Consider the following 17,630-nt stretch of genomic DNA (forward strand, 5'->3'; position numbering starts at 1 on the left):
GCATCCCGAGCAACCCACCAGCCAGACAGGCTTCTCAAAGGTGCCCTAATCTTCGTGGTCGGAGACACACACTCCTACCCCACCGAAATGGAAATGGTGACCCCCCCCCCCCCCCCCCACCCTGAAATTGACCAGGGGTGCATCACCAATGCCTCAGCAAAGACAAGCATCCACCCACAAATGATGTGTAGCCTCCCCGCCTCATTCAGGCCATGTGCCTTGGCAGTGTCAATGGTGTACTGCCTCATGGCACTAACACACTGGCCTGGAGCCTTGGGCCCCAAGGGGGATTAGGGAGATATGTCCAGTGGTCATGTGCCCCTCTGCCACTGCCAGACTACAGAAGGATGGTTCCCCAAGGCTCCTGGGGTTGAGTGGGTTTGAGCTTGGGGCAAAGGGTTGATCTCAACACTTTCTCCCAGGTTGGGGGTGTCATGGCGGGACTGCCCCTTCTAGCTGACCTGAAGATAACCCTTGCATAGTGATTTCTGACAGCTCTGTGATTAACATCTTCATTCCTGACTGTCAGCTATAAAATTTTGAAATGGCCAGTCACTTTAACCTCCTTGCCCCCTGGACAGTTGGCAGACTTCTAAATCACTGCAGCGCTCCATTCTGCAGCAGGTACTCCCTTTCTATCAGAAGCTGCAGGTGTGAACAAGTCCTTTGAAGTCCTATGGAAGAGAGGAGATGTCAGTTTCAGCAAGGGGATGGGGGGTGGTGGCTGGGAAAACAGCAGGGTGCCACTTTGAAATCGCTCCCTAACACATTCTCACTGTCAAGTACATTTTCCAGGGACGGACTGAAAAATTCATGTTTGTGAGCTGAATGGAACCAGGCAGACTTGCTTATTTAAGGCTCTAATTAGGGGCAATTGAGAGGGATCACCTTCATGTTGTCTTCTGCTCGCAGCCTTTGGAAGCTACCAGTTCCTCAGGGAAAGACCCCCTTCTATTCAACCGGTCATTGAAAACAGAGGCTCCATCACTGGAGGGGATCACTAGCAGCGATGGCCATAGTTATGGGCAAAATCCTGCCATGAGGGGTTACTCCTCTGCTTCAAGAAGCCTGCCTGTGTGACCCTCTGAAATTTAAATTTATGTTTTTGAGAATACTCCATTTTGAAGTTCTTGGAGCTGCCAAGATTCCGGAGCTATTGGCCTTCCGACTGAGTTGGCAGATTGCTTTCCTTATTTAAACAGTGAGCACAGAAGTGGTCAACTAGGAGGCCACCTCTGGGAAAAGAGCTCACTGGTCAGACTTTAAGAAATGCAAGCTTAGGGCACACAATTGGTCTGGATGTTGGGGGTCAAAATTCTTTCCCTTGAATTTAGTGATCCATTATCCATACTTCTTTTGACATGAGACTGGAAATGTTTTTCATCTCACGCTGAGATCATTTTAATTTATTTTTCTCAGGATATTTATATTCCATCCTTATGCCCATGTCCTTAAGCTCGAGGGTGAATCCAGATACTAAATGGAAGACAGTTCCACACTTTGTCCGAAAACAATTCCTGAAACACACACTCAGAAGAATCCAAATTCTAAACAGATGATACAGGTCTGGAAATGAGGAATTCTTTCATCTCAGTTCCTGTCCTCATTTCACCACCAAAATCCTGCCCCATTTACCAAATACTGAGATAGAACTAGTAAATATTATAACATTTTAGAATCTAAAAGGAAATATGCATTTATAAAAGCTGGCTGTGTAACTAATTGAATATCTGCTGCCTCTTTTGGAATTTCATTTTTCCCATGTTTTGTTCATCCATTGTAACTAACACAAACTCATGTTGAGAAATTCAACCATTCCCTTCCAGATGCCATTCGAAGTTTCAGGGAATACACTTTGAGAAACACAGATTGCTTCGACAAGATGTCACATGGGACACTCAAAAACTATAGCTCACTTGCCAGAACTGTGAAAGTCACCTGTCCAAAGCAGCAAAACACTGGAGACGATATTGTGGGGGCAGGTGCTTCGGATATTGAGAGAGAAGTGAAAGCTGCACATCTCCTGTCATTGCCCCAGGAAGGAAACTGCTCTTCAAAGCGAGTCCTGCTGGTGGGTGATGCAGGAGTAGGGAAAAGTTGGGCTGTGAGCAGCATCCAGCAAGAGTGGGCAGCATCTCAACAAAGTCAGCCGATCAAGTGCATCATTGTGTTCAGATTTTGTGACTTCAATGACGTTGAAGGGAAGACTACTCTACGGAAATTGTTTAAGAAACATTGTGAGCCGTTGTCATCAGTCCTAACAGAACTTCTCCATAACCCTCAGGATGTGTTGATCATTTTGGATGGACTGGATGAATTCATTCATCAGTTGCAATGGGACGCATTGGATGATAATTTTAATGTAGACTCTGAGGCTGAAGTAAATATCCTTGTTTCCAGAATAATTTCCAAGCATCTCCTTCCAACAACTCAAGTATTGGTTACCTCCCGCTGGAATACTGAGCAGATCAAAGCTATCAAGAAATATTTTGATTGCATGCTTATTATCTCCGGGTTTACCAATGATCAGTTGAGAAGATATTGTGAAGTATTCTATCAGGGGGAAGAGGAAAAAGCAGGAAAAATGTATCAACGCATTACAGAAAATGAGACCATCAACTGCCTGACTTCTAATCCCCTCAACAGTTATATCCTGTGCAGTATTTTGGACAGATATAGCTGCAGTCCTGCTAAAATAGCAAAAATGCCAGTGACACACAGCAAAATATTCTTGCTGTTCCTTTACAGCCTGGTTAAAAATGAAGAATCAGTTATCATCATTGATAAGTCTGAGCCTGAACAGAAACTGCTTAAAGACACCATCCTGAAATTGGGAGAACTGTCCTTCAACAATTTGCTGTCAGGAAAACTTGAAATGAAGACAGCTGATCTGGGTGCCTATGAAATAGACCCTAACGTTCTTTCAAAGTATTTCTCAAATCTTATCCTAGAAAAGAAGTGTAACAATCAAAGAATTTTTGAGTTCCCGCATATTGTGGTGAAGGAACAGTTTGCAGCTTTGTATTGTGCAACTTCACTGACTGATGATGCTGAAGAGTTAATCAAATGTCTGGATCTTTGGTGTTTTGGGAAAATACCGCTGAATCAAAAAAGCCAATATTACCTGAGAGCATTTAAACCTGAACACACAGAAAAAATGTACAATTTCACAAAGCTTCTCATGGGCTCCTTAACAGCAGGAAGAGATGGCACATTGTGGAACTGTAGCATTCCTCTCTCTCACTCTACAGCCCGAGCTCTGATATTTTGGTTCAAAAACCATCTTGAACAAGGAATTAAGTCAGAGTTGCTGAATTTAATGTGTTGTCTTTTTGAACTGCATGATTCAACTGTAACAGCAGCGGTATCTCCATATATCAAAAATGTAAATTTTTTCAACAATTCTCTGAGCCCAGCAGACCTCGCTGCTTTGTCATACTGTCTCAGTCATTCTACCTTGGATGAATTGGATTTAAGACTCTGTACCTTGGGGGATGATGGAATAGAACAGCTCAAGGGAATACTATCCAGGAGCAAATATATCTTGTGAGTAAAAACAACTGTAATAACCCACATATACATAGCAACTTTTGCAGAGTAAAACATTCTAAGTCACTTAACAGAAGCCTAATAAGATAAAAATTTTAGAAAGTCAAAGGAGGAGATATCGTGACAGGCAATCAAAGAGCTATGCTTGAAGCAGCATCTCCAAACAGAAGGGAGTGAAAAGGTGGGGGGATTTACAGAGGAATTGTAGAATTTAGAAACAAGGTAGTTGAAGGCATGGCAGTCGATATTGGGCAAAGTTTAAGTTTTAAGTTTACGTATTAATGTCACAAGTAGGCTTACATTAACACTACAATGAAACTACTGTGAAAATCCCCTAGTGACCCCAGTCCAGCACTTGTTTTGGTACACTGATAAATAAACTTTAACTGAGGGAAAATTTAGCACGGCCAATGCACCTAACCAGCATGTCTTCTGGAAGGAAACCAGAGCACACAGAGGAAACCCACGCCCTCAAGAATGTGCAGCCTCTAAACAGACAGTGATCCAAGCCAGGAATCAAATCCAGTTTCTGGCACTGTGGGGCAGCAGTGCTAGCCACCATACCATCCTAATGTGCTATCCTCAGAGATGGAGGAATGTAGTGTTCCTGGAGATTTTTACGTGTGGTTACAGAATGATGTGGAGTTAAGACTGTTGAGGAATTTGGATGAGGAATTGCATGAGGATGAGAATTGTAAGATTGCTGTGTTGATGGACTGGAGGCTAATGTAGGTCAGTGAGTACAGGGAATTGGTGTGAATGAGAATACAGTTAGCAGTGGATGAGCTTTCGTTTATTGAGGGCTGAGGACAGACCAGGGAATCATAGGATTAGTCAAGCTTGGTCTAATATCAGCAGGGTGGTGGCATAACAATATCATTTCTGGACTAGTAATCCAGAGACCCAGGGTGCAATAAAAGATCTGGAACTAAAAGTTTAATGTTCACTGTGGAACCATTATCAATTGTCGTAAAAACCCATCTGGTTGACTGATGGCCTTTAAGGAAAGAAATCTGTCATCTTATCCAGTCCAGACCTACAACAATATGGTTAACTCCTAAATTCCCTCTAAAATGGGCTAGCAAGCTACTCAATTGTATCAAACTACTAAAATGTGTCAAAGAAATGAAACTAGATGGACCAACCGGCCTCAACCTATGTACCGGAAATGGCAAATCCAGCCCTGTCAAACCTGTAAAGTCCTCATTACTTACATCTGAGGTCTTGTGCCATAATTGGGAAAGCTGTCTCACAGACTAGTCAAGCAATAGCCTGACATAGTCTTACTCACAGAATCATACCATACAATGTCCTGCACACTGCCATCAACATTCCTGGATATGTCCTGTCCCACGGCAAGCCAGACCCAGCAGAGGCAATGGCGGCACACTGGTGTACAGTTGGGAGGGAGATGCCCTGGGAATCCTCAATATCAACTCTGGATCCCTTGAAGTTTCACAACATCAGATCAAACTTGGGCAAGGAAACCTCCTACTGATTACAACAAACCAGTGCCCCTCAGCTGATGAATCTGTACTCCTCCATGTTGAACACCACTTGGAGGAGGCACATGGGGTGGCAAGGTTGCGGAATGCAGTCTGGGTGGGGGATTTCAATGTCAATCTCCATGAGTGGCTCACTAGCACTACCACTGACCGAGCTGGTCAAGTCCTAAAGAACATAGAAGATGCATTGAAGATGCATAAGAACATAAGAACTAGGAGTAGGAGTAGGCCATCAGGTCCCCTCAAGCCTGCTCCACCATTCAATAAGATCATGGCTGATCTTTTTGTGAGTTCCACTTACCCACCCGCTCACCATAACCCTTAATTCCTTTACAGTTCAAAAATTTATCTATCCTTGCCTTAATACCCTTCATCATGTTGTGTGGCACTACCATCAAACTAAATAGGATAGATTTCAAACAGATCTGGTAGCTCAAAATTGGAAATCCGTGAGACGCTGTGGGCCATTAGCAGCAGCAGAAATGTACTGAACTACAATCTGTAACCTCATATTTCCCATGAAGCCAGGGGATCAAGCTTGGTTGAAAGAAGAATGCGAGAGGACATGCCAGCAGTAGCAATAGGCACGCTTAAAAATGAGATATCAAGCTGGTTTCGCTACAACACAGGACTGTTTGTGCCCCAACAGCACAAGCAGCAAGTGATAGAGCTAAGCAATTCCACAACCAGCGTATCAGATCTAAGCTGTGCGGTTCTGCCACATTCAGCCGTGGTCAGCAATTAAACAATATTTCCATGTTATGACGAGGGGGGCCAGAACATCATTGCAAAAGATAAGGCAACGATCTTAAACAAAATTGCTAAATGGGTGATCCATCTTGGCTCCTCCTGAGTTCATTAGCATCACAAGTGCTGGTCTTCAGCCGATTCGGTTCATTCAGTGTGATATCAAGAAATGGCTGGAGACACTGGCTACAGGAATGGGTATTGGCCTTGACAGTATTCCAATAACATTACTAAAGACTTGTGCTCCAAAACTTGCAAAACCCCTATCCAAGCTGTTTCAGTACAGCTATAAACTGGCATCTACTCAGCAATGTGGAAAAGTAATCAAAAGTAATCAGTGTACCTGTACATAAAAAGCAAACCCAATGTGGCCAATTACTGCCTCCATCACTCTACTTGAGGTCATCAACAGTACTGCCAAGGGGCATGTACTCCACAATAACTTGCTCACTAATGTTCACTTTGGGTTTCGCCAGGATCATTTAGCTCCTGACTTCATTACAACCTTGCTTCAAACAGGACAAAAGAGCTAAATGCCAGAGGTGAGCTGAGAGTGACTGTCCCTAACTGAGTATGATAACAAGGAGCCCTGGCAAAGTTGGAGTCAGTGCGAATCAGGGGGAAAACTCTGCTGGTTGGAGTCAAACCTGGCACAAAGGAAGATGGTTGAGGCTGGTCATCTCAGCTCCAGGACATCACTGCAGGAGTTCCTCAGAGTAGCGTCCTCGGCCCAACCATCTTCAGCTGCCTCATCAATGATCTACTTTCCATTTAAAAGTCAGAAGAGGGGATGTTTACTGATGTTCAACATTTGCAACTCATCTGACATTGAAGTATATATGTTCAAAAGCTGCAAGACCTGGACAGTACCCAGGCTTGTGCTGACCTGGCAATAAACTTGCACGCCACGCAAATGCCAGGCAATGACCATCTCCAACAAGAGAGAAACTAACCATAACCCTTGACATTCAATGGTACTGCCATCACTGAATCGCCCAGTATCAACATTCTGGCAGTTGTTATTGACCAGAAACTGAACTGCACTAGCCATACAAGTACTGTGGCTACAAGAACAGGTCAGAGGCTAGGAATCATGTGGTGAATAACTCACCTCCCGACTCCAAAAAAACTCTCCACTATCTATCAGGTACAAGTCAGGAATGTAATGGAATCCTCTCCACTTGCCTGGATGAGTACAACTCTAACAACACTCAAGTGGCTTGACACCATCCACAACAAAGCAGCCCACTTGATTGGCAGCCCTGTCACAAACACTCAGTCCCTCCTCAACTGAAGAACAATGGCAGAGAAATACAAAGAAAATTTCAGCACAGGAGCAGGCCCTTCAGCCCTCCAAGTATGCACCGATCATTGTGCCCAACAGAACTAAAACCCCCTGTCCTTCTGGGGACCGTATCCCTCCATTCCCATCCTATTCATGTATTTGTCCAGTGTCTTAAAAGTCACTATAGTATCTGCTTCCACTACCTCTCCCGGCAGTGAGTTCCAGGTACCCACCAGCCTCTGTGTAAAAAAAACTTGCCAACTTCTCCAACTTTCTCCAACTTCTCCTCATAGCTAAAGCCCTGCATACCAGGCAACATCCTGGTAATTTTTTTCTGTATCCTCTCCAATTCTCGACATCCTTCTGGTAGTGTGGCGACCAGAATTGAACACTATATTCCAAGTGCGGTCTAACTAAGCTTCTATAAAGCTGAAAATGACTTGCCAATTTTTAAACTCAGTGCCCTGACTGATGAAGGCAAGTATGCTGTATGCCTTCTTGACTACCTTCTCCACCTGCGTTGCCACTTTCAGTGATCTAGGTATCTGTACACCTAGATCCCTCTACCTACCGATACTCTTAAGGGTTCTGCCATTTCCTGTATACTTCCTATCTGTATTACACCTTCCAAAATGCATTACCTCACATTTGTCCGGATTAAACTCCATTTGCCATCTCTCCGCCCAAGCCTCCAACCAATCTATATCCTGCTGTATCCTCTGATGGTCTGCATCGCTATCCGCAAATCTACCAACCTTTGTGTCACCCGCAAACTTACTAATGAAACCAGTTACATTTTCCTCCAAATTATTTATATATATTACAAACAGCAAAGGTCCCAACACTGATCCCTGAGGAACGCCACTTGTCACAGCCTTCCAATCAGAAATCCACCCTGCTACCCTCTCTCTTCTATGATTGAGCAAGTTCTATATCCACCTTGCCAGCACCTCTGATGCCAAGCAACTTCACCTTCTGCACCGGTCTGCCATGAGGGACCTTGTCAAAGGTCAAGATGCTTTGCAGAAATTCACAAGGTTCTTTAAACAGCACCTCCCAACACATGACTAACACCATCGAGAAGGACATTGGCAGCAGACACATGGGAACATCACCAATAGAAAGTGATTCTCTGAGCCACTCAGCACCCTGACTTGGAAATATATCACTGTTTCTTCACTGCTGCTGGGTCAAAATCTTGGAACTTCCTCCCCCACAGCACTGTGGGTGTACCTGCACCACATGGACTACAACAGTGAAGACAGCTCACAACCACCAGTTAGGGATATGCAATAAGTGCTGGCCAGCCAGCAATGCCCATATCACTTAAATTAATAAAATTACTTTGGTATTCTATATCTATTTATTGAAATGAAATTATATGGTTGAAGAGCTATACATTGTACATTAGAATACAGAAAAATTGGTGATGGTAAAAAAGGAGACATGTAATGAAAAAGAGTTCTCTTGCTGCAGTTCATCTCTATCATTGAATTTGGACAGTGACATAATATAGTTGAGAAGTAAACAAACATGAAATGGAGGACAGATCCAGTTATCATAAAACTATTGATTGTTGCATTGCATTTTCATAACTGGTCATCTACAAAGTGGAAAGTTTGCAAAATTAAGAAACATTTATGTCCTCAGTTATATTTCAAAAGCTTATTTGTTCATTGAATGACAGAAATTTGGGCAAAATCTTTCCAAACTCAAAACATATTAGGGATCAGGATCATTTCTGGGTCCTGATTCTGCTCGCTGTTCCAGCACTGCCCATTACCTTAATTTTACTGTAGGCACCCAATCAGCAGGCCTCCTCCACATTTGCTGTTCAATTCAATGACAAGCAGATTCCAGAGGTGAGAGGTGAAGTCAAACGCAATCCATAGTAAGTGATCTCAGCAGTCCCACCCCTTGTCACATGTGAGAGTGCTACTCAGGGCACAGGAGCAGGCAGGAAGCATTGGGACTGTCATCAACATCTGGGGAGTGGCTGAGACCTCAGCAGTTTTGTGACAATCAGAGACATCCTTCAAAGTGAAATCTTTAAAATCATGGAAAATAGGTGCAGGTGTAGCCTATTCACCCCTTCAAGCCTGCACCATCATTCAATATAATCATAGCAGATTATGCATTTTCAGTACACCACTCCCGCTTTCTCTCCATATCCCTTGATCACTTTAGCTGCAAGGGCCACATCCAGCTCCATCTTGAACATATCTAACAAAGTGGCCCCAACAGCTTTCGGTGGCGAGAATTGCACAGATTCACAACTCTCTGAATGAAGTTCTTCCTCATCTCAGTCTGAAATGGCTTACCCATTATTCTTATACTGTGACTCTACTTCTGGACCTCCCCAACATCGGGAACATGCTTCCTGCATCTAGCCTGTCTAGTCCTATCAGAATTTTGTATGTTTCTATGAGATCCCCTCTCATTCTTCTAAATTTCGGTGAGTACAAGCCCAGTCAATCCCATCTCTCTTCATATCTTAGTCCAGCCGTTCCAGAAATCAGTTTGGTGAACTTTCACTGGATTCACTTAATAGCAAGAATGTGCTTCCTCAGACTAGGAGATCAAAATGGCACACAATACTCAAGGTGTAGCCTCAACCAAGGCCCTGTATAATTGCAGCAAGACATCCTTACTCCTATACTCAAATCCTACTGCTATGAAGACCAGCTTGCCATTAGCTTTCCTCATTACCTCCTGTACCTGCATGCCAACCTTCAGCGACTATTCCCCATGACACTCAAGTCATGTTGCATTTCCCTTTTTCCCAAACTGCCACCATTCAGATAATAATCTTCCTCCCTGTTTTTTGCCATCAAAGTGGATAACCTTATATTAATCTACATTATATTGCATTTGCCAAGTATCTGCCCGCTTAGTTAATCCAAGTCACCCTGCAGCCTCTTAGCATCCTCCTCACAGCACACACTGCCACCCAGCTTTGAGACATCTGCAAATTTGGAGATATTGCATTAAATTCCTCCATTCAAATCATTAATGAAAATTGTGAATAGCTGGGGTCCGAGCACTGAATCCAGCAGAATCTCACTAGCCACTGCCTGCCATTCTGAAAAAGACCCATTTGTTACCATTCTCTGCTTCCTGTCTGTCAACCAGTTCTCAACCAGGTCAATACATTATCCTGAATACCATGAGTTTTCATTTTGCTCACTAATTGCTTGTGTGGGACCTTGTCAAAAGCCTTTCAAAGGTCCAGATACACAACATCCACTGATTCATCCTGGTCCACTCTACTAGTTACATCATCAAAAAAATTCCAGAAAATTTGTCAAGCTGATTTGGCAAGTATGTCTCGACGAAACATAGCAGCCTTGTCATTTTCTGCCAGTACTATTTAAATTCTTTCAGTTTTGACCTCCAAATGTGCATCTGCCTCATAGTTGCTAACAAATCATGGCTTACACAATGTTGCCAAAATTGGTTTAAAATCAGTGCTAGCTGGCTCCTTGGTTATCGTGATTGGATTCCTGCTGCTGCTACCATCGCAACTGCTTGCTGCCACTGGGAAAAGCACAAAGAGGCTGGAACATGTTAGAGAAACTGTCTGACATTTGGTCCAATTTCCTGGAGGGACCCCCCGCACCTCCAAAGCCATCTTCACAGCATGGGAAAATTTTGTCCTTTGTCTCACAAACTTTAGCAAAGTGAATTGTTCATGCTGCCTTTACAGCTCCTCTCATTGTATATGCCTGGAAATCAAATTTGTTGAATTTCAATTAAAGGTTACAACATTTTAATTTAACCCTCATTCAAATTGCTTTCATCCTGTATTACAGAGTAAGCTGTAACAAGCTGACTGAGAAATCCGCCAAGATTTTCAGTGACATTCTCAAAGAGAAAGATTGTGTTGTTGAAAAGTTATCGTAAGTATTTCAAGTACATCATTCTGTTCATAAAGAACAAAAATTTATCTATTTTAAATGCAGATCACAAGCTGTGACAGTTCTGTTCTTCTGCCTTTCTAGAATTGGAACAAATATCCTTAAATCTGGAGTTCAGATGTTGTTCGAGGCACTCAAAAGTAACAAAAGTTTAAAATTCCTTTACCTTTATCATAATGAAATCACTGATGATGACACGGTGAAGATGAGTGACTATCTCAAACAAAATGAAACGCTTAAGATTCTGCAGTAAGTCTGTAATTAATTTGATATTTGTTTGATTTACACCAAACTCCTAGAATTTTTCCAAAATTTTCTAAGTGTCATAGCAACAGGAAACCTGGGGTGAACCACGCCAGTCTCTCAGGTGCACTCTGGAGCACAATTTTTTGACACTCAATCACTTTTTTAAAGGAACTCGGTGCCGGTACAGGGTGAGGTGAGGGGGAGGAGTGGAGGCGGGACATGAAACTGACTTCATAGGTACAATTTTGCAAGGTTGGATCAATCTTGGTGCACTGGGATCCCCTCCCATCTCCAACAGACATGAGCCCCCCCCTGCCCCCCCCATTGGTGAAGTACTCTCCCCCCAACCCGACATGTGTCACCCACACTGGGGCATCAGTACCTTCCAGATGTGTCCTCTGGCTGGTCCCAACATGCTTCCCCTCCCATCATGACTCCCAGCATTCTTCCCTGTCATGAACCCTGACCTGCCCCCACTTTGAGATCCACCCCTTCATTACCGCCCTGCATGGCCCCACTGCATAATCCCTCTCTGCTATTGTTCTCACACCAGCTGTGCGTGCTATCCACTGCCAGGCTGTCTGGTAACCATCTAATGGACACCATTAGGTGGGCACTGCCCAGCCGTGCCCCCAACCAGCTAGGGGCTTCGAAAACTTCCACAGCCCCTGGCATGACCAGCTTGCCAGAATTAGACTACTGCAGACCAGTGGTGATTCGCGCTGGGGTGATGTTTTGCCAAAGACGTGGGAAGCATTCAGAAAGGGGGATTCATTTGTGCCAAATGTCCTAATAATACTGGAATCCAGTCAATTAGGTAGGGTGCAAAGCAATTTGTATCACTCAAAAGAAGCCAGGAAGATAGCAAACTGTTTTGTACCAGGTGCGAATTGGATTTTTAGCTTTGCACACTGTTCTCCCAGCTCATCGTGCTGATCACTGAGCACATCAAGATGGTAAAATTGCACCCAACATGGCAATGTGCAACTTATTGCACCATTGTGCCTCTTAGGATGCCAGGTTTTGATTTAGCTTCTTACAAATGCCTGTGATAAATTGCATCATTAAAATCCACTTGTTACTTATTCACCATCTTTTCACGCCTTTGGCTGTCTCAGTCTCTCCTTCCCCATTTTACTTTTCATCTCTGCCATTCTATTTCCTTTCTCCCTCAGCTCAATATATCTTCTATTTTATATCTCCCAATCTCCAGCCATTTCTTGCTGTAAGTTACTGTATGTCTCCAAAGAAAGGCACGGACATCCTCCCCAGGGAATTGGCTAAGTGCTGCTTTGGGTGACAGTTAAACAAAACTAAAATCACACTTATCTCTCGTTGATAATTTCAGCTTCACTGATAGAAACAGAAGGTTTGATTAATTTCAATCACCGCAGCTGAGTTAGCATCTTCTTCAAGGGTGTAGAATACAGGAAGTGAGATTCAACTTTGGTGGTTTGCAAAAAGAGATCAACCTCCTATACTTTACATTGAGGTTCCTTTGTTGTTTTTGTTTCATTATCTTCAACTTTGCCAAGCTCAGATTTCTCTGCTTGAATTAGTGAAGCTCACCAGCTCCGGACTCTTTTACTTGGGTTGTTCCATGCTATATATCTGGACATTGGGCAAGAACAGTATTGGGCTCATTGATCATGCCTCCCTTAAAATGGTTGGCTAACAGTCAATTCTGCAACTGCATACCCATACTGTGGAGCCATACTTGAAGAGATTTCAAATCAGATAATTAGGACTAGAGAGTTGTAACTCCTTCTCTCAGTTCCCCACTCCCTTTGGGTATGACTCAATATTGGGAGTCCAAGTTCACCTCACTGTTAATTCACATATTTAGGACAGCTGCTGGACACTGTCCATGAGCTTACACTATTATGCATGACATCTAGGAGTAGTAAGGAGAGAAAACGCAAAACATGGAGACTAAAAAGAAATTGGATTGGAATAATGTAGAGAATTACACAAGAGTATAACATTTATATAATGTATATATGTCTGGTTAAATGCTGCTGTGTATAACTTCACCTCCGCATGACAGAAGCAAATGTATACAGAGCCAATAGGGAAAGACGTATTCACAACCAAAATACTTTATTATTTTCAGTTTATGTGGAAACAAATTTGGCAAGCCTGGTTTGAGAAATATTCAGCAACTCAAAAAGCAGCGTTCCGATCTGAAGATCGTTACTTATATTACAGAAGATGAAGAACTGATTGATCATGTTTATAAGCAAATAGAAGAGACCATGGATACATCAATACAGTATGATACAGAGTCGATTTCAAATCTCCTGGATGTCACACTCAAGAACCTTGAAGAAGGCATGTGCTATATAACCAGTGAACACACACAAACTAAAGTGGAAGCAATAAAGGCGAACATTCAAAAACTGCAAAAGAAACTGTGCTGGGAGAAGCAGTTTCCCACTGCTTAATTGTGATTCAGAGGTTTATGTGGCTTATTCTCAGCCAGATCTTCATTTCCATTACATTGTTGGAAATCACCATGCATTAAATAATTCGTAGGGAGCAGTCATAGTTGAGGGTTGTTCTTTCTTATTTCCATCAAGACAATAGCAGGCTGCTAAATTATCAAAAATGAAGCCCAGCATTGGCTCTCAGCCTAATTTCACTGATCATAAACTACTTCTCCAGTAGAATTAGAGCTGGTGGGGGGAACCTACCTGCCTGTGCAGGTATTTTATCAGCAGCTTGGTAGGTGGTGGGTGTTAGCATAAAGTCAAAATTAAAGGATACAAGATGGTTACCTATCACAAAATGGACTCTGGGAAAAGACATTAAGATGTACTGACTTGGGCACAGACATTGCACAACAAAGAGTTAAAACCTGTTAGTGTCTACATTACTGCAGGAAATAGATCAGACCTTGAAGCACCTTAGCTTGAGATGAAGCAGAACCAAAACAATCAGTTTCGGTAACCAGATCAATCATTGACGGGGGGCATAAATGTATCTATCCTATGTATAACGATGTGCTAACTGTCGAGGTCCGTACTTGTCTATGTATAACAATGTGCTAACTACCAAATGTCCATGCTTGTCTACTCTATGTATAACAATGTGCTGACGCCTAATGACCATACTTGTCCATTATTTGAAAATGTATAAAAGATGCTCAACTGCCATTTTAAAGTTGAGAAGGTGACTGCGTGCACTGCGGAGTGCCCAGTGCTTCTCCCAAAGCTTTGTCCGATAAATCTGACTCTGAGTGGTGATTTTCCCACAACAGTGGGCACCTACCTTGGCCAATTGTGGCCCTTAATTAGTCATTTATAGGGTTTCTTCCCATCACTGTTTTTTTTTATCCAGTCATCTGAGCCATGTAAAATTTTGTCTTCGCTTCCAGAGTCAGCAGATGTATCCTCCACTTCCTGTCAGTGGGTATGGTTACCATCTGTGTTAAATCCCAGCCATACAACTTTTCAGCATGGATTGGGTTCATTCTGCCTGTGTTAGCCCTTTGAAAGAACTCTTCAATTCAATCCCATAGATTAATTCCTCAGCAAGAAATGGGACAATTTCAGCAGCTTTGCAGTTGACATTGGTTTGAAGGCAAGGTTGCTGGAGGATTCCAGCAGTTAATCTCTCTATTGGTTACTGGTTAGTGCAAATACTCTACACATTGTAATGATTAATGATTTGAATATTTTCCATTATTTCAAGTTGGTGCAAGTTAAGTGATGTCTTTCAACCTGTACTAAATGGAAATCTATACATTGTAAATCTTGCAAATAAATCTATCTTGCCCATAAATCACTATTATTGTCAGTCAATCCTTCACTTCGAAATTGTCTTAGGCAATATCAAATGGTATTTACCATCATGGATTGTAGTATAATAGAGTATTTTAGACAAATCCTCTAAGGCTTTAACACTAATTGCCTGTGATATATACTCATCTGATCTGGGATAGTTTAAAATGAAAGTAAAAGAAAACATAATCAGAAGCTTACAAAGTGTTCTCTGAGTGTTGAGTGGATCTTCCATCTCAGCCTCTTCCAGAGTTCCTCAGCATCACAGATGCTGGTATTCAGCCAATTCAGTTCTCTCCATGTGATATCAAGAAATGTCTAAAGGGATTGAATACTGCAAAGCTAAGGGCTGTGACAATACTCTGGCAATAGTACTGAGGGCTTGTGTTCCATAACTTTTCATGCCCCTAGCCAAGCTTTCCAGCACAGCTCCAACACTTGCATCTGTAGAAAATCGTTCAGAAAACAGGACAGGTCCAACGTGGCCTATCACAGCCCCACCTGTCTACTCAACCATTAGTAAAGTGGTAGAAGGGATCATCAACAGTGCTATCTAACAACACTTGCTTAGCAATAATATGCTTACAGATGCTCAGTTAAGATTCTACCAGGGTCACTCAACTCCTGAGCTCATTACAGCCTTGATTCAAAAATGGGCAGAAGAGCTGAACTCCAGATGTGAGGTGATAGTGACTGCTCTTGACAGCAAGGCCACATTTGATCAAAGAGCCTCAGCAAAACTGCAGTCAGTTGGAATCAAGGGGGATCTCTTGGATAAAAGCAAATTACTGCATATGCTTTAATTTGAAACCAAAAGAGAAAACGCTGGAAAATCTCAGCAGGTATGGCAGCATCTAAAAGGAGAAAAAAGAGCTGAAATTTCAAATACTTTGCCAAAGGGTCATTTAGACTCAAAACATTAGCTCTTTTCTCATAGATGCTGCCAGACCTGCTGAGATTTTTCAGTATTTTCTCTTTTAATTTCAGGGGGGATCCCTTTACTGATTGCAGTCATACTTAGCGCAAAGGAAGATGTGTTCTAGGCCCAAACATCTTCAGCTGACACATCAATGACTTCCATTAGAAAAATCTGAAGTAGGGATATTCACTGATAACTGCCAACTGCCAACTGCCAACAAGAGGTTATTGCAGAAGGTCAGGGGACATGGAGTTGGGGGTAGGGTGTTAGCGTGGATAGAGGATTGGTTGTCAAATAGGAGGCAGAGAGTGGGGGTCAATGGGTGCTATTCGGATTGGCGGTTGGTGACTAGTGGGGTGCCCCAGGGGTCGGTGCTGGGGCCTCAGCTATTTACCATTTATATAGATGATCTGGAGGAGGGAACCGAGTGCAGGGTGTCGAAATTTGCTGATGACACAAAGATTGGGGGAAAGGCAAATTGTGCGGAGGGTGTGGAGAGTCTGCAGAAGGATCTAGATAGGCTGGGCGAATGGGCCAGGAAATGGCAAATGGAATTTAATGTTGGCAAGTGTGAGGTGGTCCACTTTGGTAGGAAGAATGGTAGGAAGGACTATTACTTACGTGGCGAAAAACTGCAGCAGGCGACGGTGCAGAGGGACCTCGGGGTCCTTGTGCATGAGTCGCAAAAACCCAGCTTGCAGGTGCAGCAGGTGGTCAGGAAGGCGAATGGGATGCTGGCCTTCATAGCGAGGGGGATTGAATATAAAAGTAGGGAGGTCTTGCTGCAGCTGTATAGGGCATTGGTGAGGCCGCAGCTGGAGTACTGTGTGCAGTTTTGGGCGCCGCACCTGCGCAAGGATATTTTGGCCCTGGAGGGAGTGCAGAGGAGGTTTACTAGGCTGATACCGGAGTTGAGGGGGTTGAGCTATGAGGAGAGGCTGAATAAACTAGGCTTGTACTCGTTAGAGTTTAGAAGAATGAGGGGAGATCTCATTGAGACGTATAAGATGATGAATGGGATGGATAGGATAGAGGTGGAGAGACTCTTCCCGCTCAAAAAAGACAGTAGGACTAGGGGGCACAGCCTCAAGATAAAGGGGAGGCGGTTTAGAACGGAGTTGAGGAGGAACTTCTTCACTCAAAGGGTGGTGAATCTCTGGAATTCTCTGCCCGTTGAAGTGGTGGAGGCTGCCTCGCTAAATATTTTTAAGAAGCGGGTTGATGGGTTCTTGATAAAAGAGGGGATTAAGGGTTATGGGGAGAGGGCGGGAAAGTGGAACTGAGCCACGACAGATCAGCCATGATCTTATTGAATGGCGGGGCAGGCTCGAAGGGCTAGATGGCCTACTCCTGCTCCTATTTCTTATGTTCTTATGTTCTTAACGTTCAGCGCAATTTGAGACTTTTCAGATATTGGAGCCACCTATGTCCAAATGTAGCAAGATCTGGACAATATCCAAGCTTGGGCTGACAAGTGGCAAGAAACTTTCGTGCTACACAAATGCTGGGCAATGACCATCTCCAAAAAGCGACAATCTAACCATTGCTCCTTGACATTAAATGGCATTATCACTGTTGAATCTCCCACTATCAACATACTGGGGGTTAATACCATTGACCAAAAATTAAACTGGACCAATTATATAAATACTGAGGCTACAAGAGCAGGTCAAAGGCTAG

The 17,630-nt window shown here is 43.2% G+C and overlaps 1 protein-coding gene across 2 annotated transcripts in view; it reads left to right on the top strand.

Annotated features, from left to right (window-relative positions):
* Positions 1-15,021, top strand: part of LOC145355465 (NACHT, LRR and PYD domains-containing protein 5-like) — a 37,355-nt gene extending 22,334 nt beyond the window's left edge. For both annotated transcript variants that reach the window (XM_080207604.1, XM_080207605.1), the window contains exons 6-9: positions 1,827-3,546; positions 10,899-10,985; positions 11,088-11,252; positions 13,363-15,021. In XM_080207604.1, the coding sequence (XP_080063730.1) occupies positions 1,827-3,546; positions 10,899-10,985; positions 11,088-11,252; positions 13,363-13,693 (2,303 nt within the window). In that variant the 3' untranslated portion in view covers positions 13,694-15,021. The remainder of the gene's footprint in view (positions 1-1,826; positions 3,547-10,898; positions 10,986-11,087; positions 11,253-13,362) is intronic.
* The last annotated feature ends 2,609 nt before the right edge of the window (positions 15,022-17,630 follow it).

Source organism: Carcharhinus amblyrhynchos, chromosome 19, assembly GCF_965287045.1.
Source record: "Carcharhinus amblyrhynchos chromosome 19, sCarAmb.v2.hapA, whole genome shotgun sequence".
NCBI lineage: Eukaryota > Metazoa > Chordata > Chondrichthyes > Carcharhiniformes > Carcharhinidae > Carcharhinus > Carcharhinus amblyrhynchos.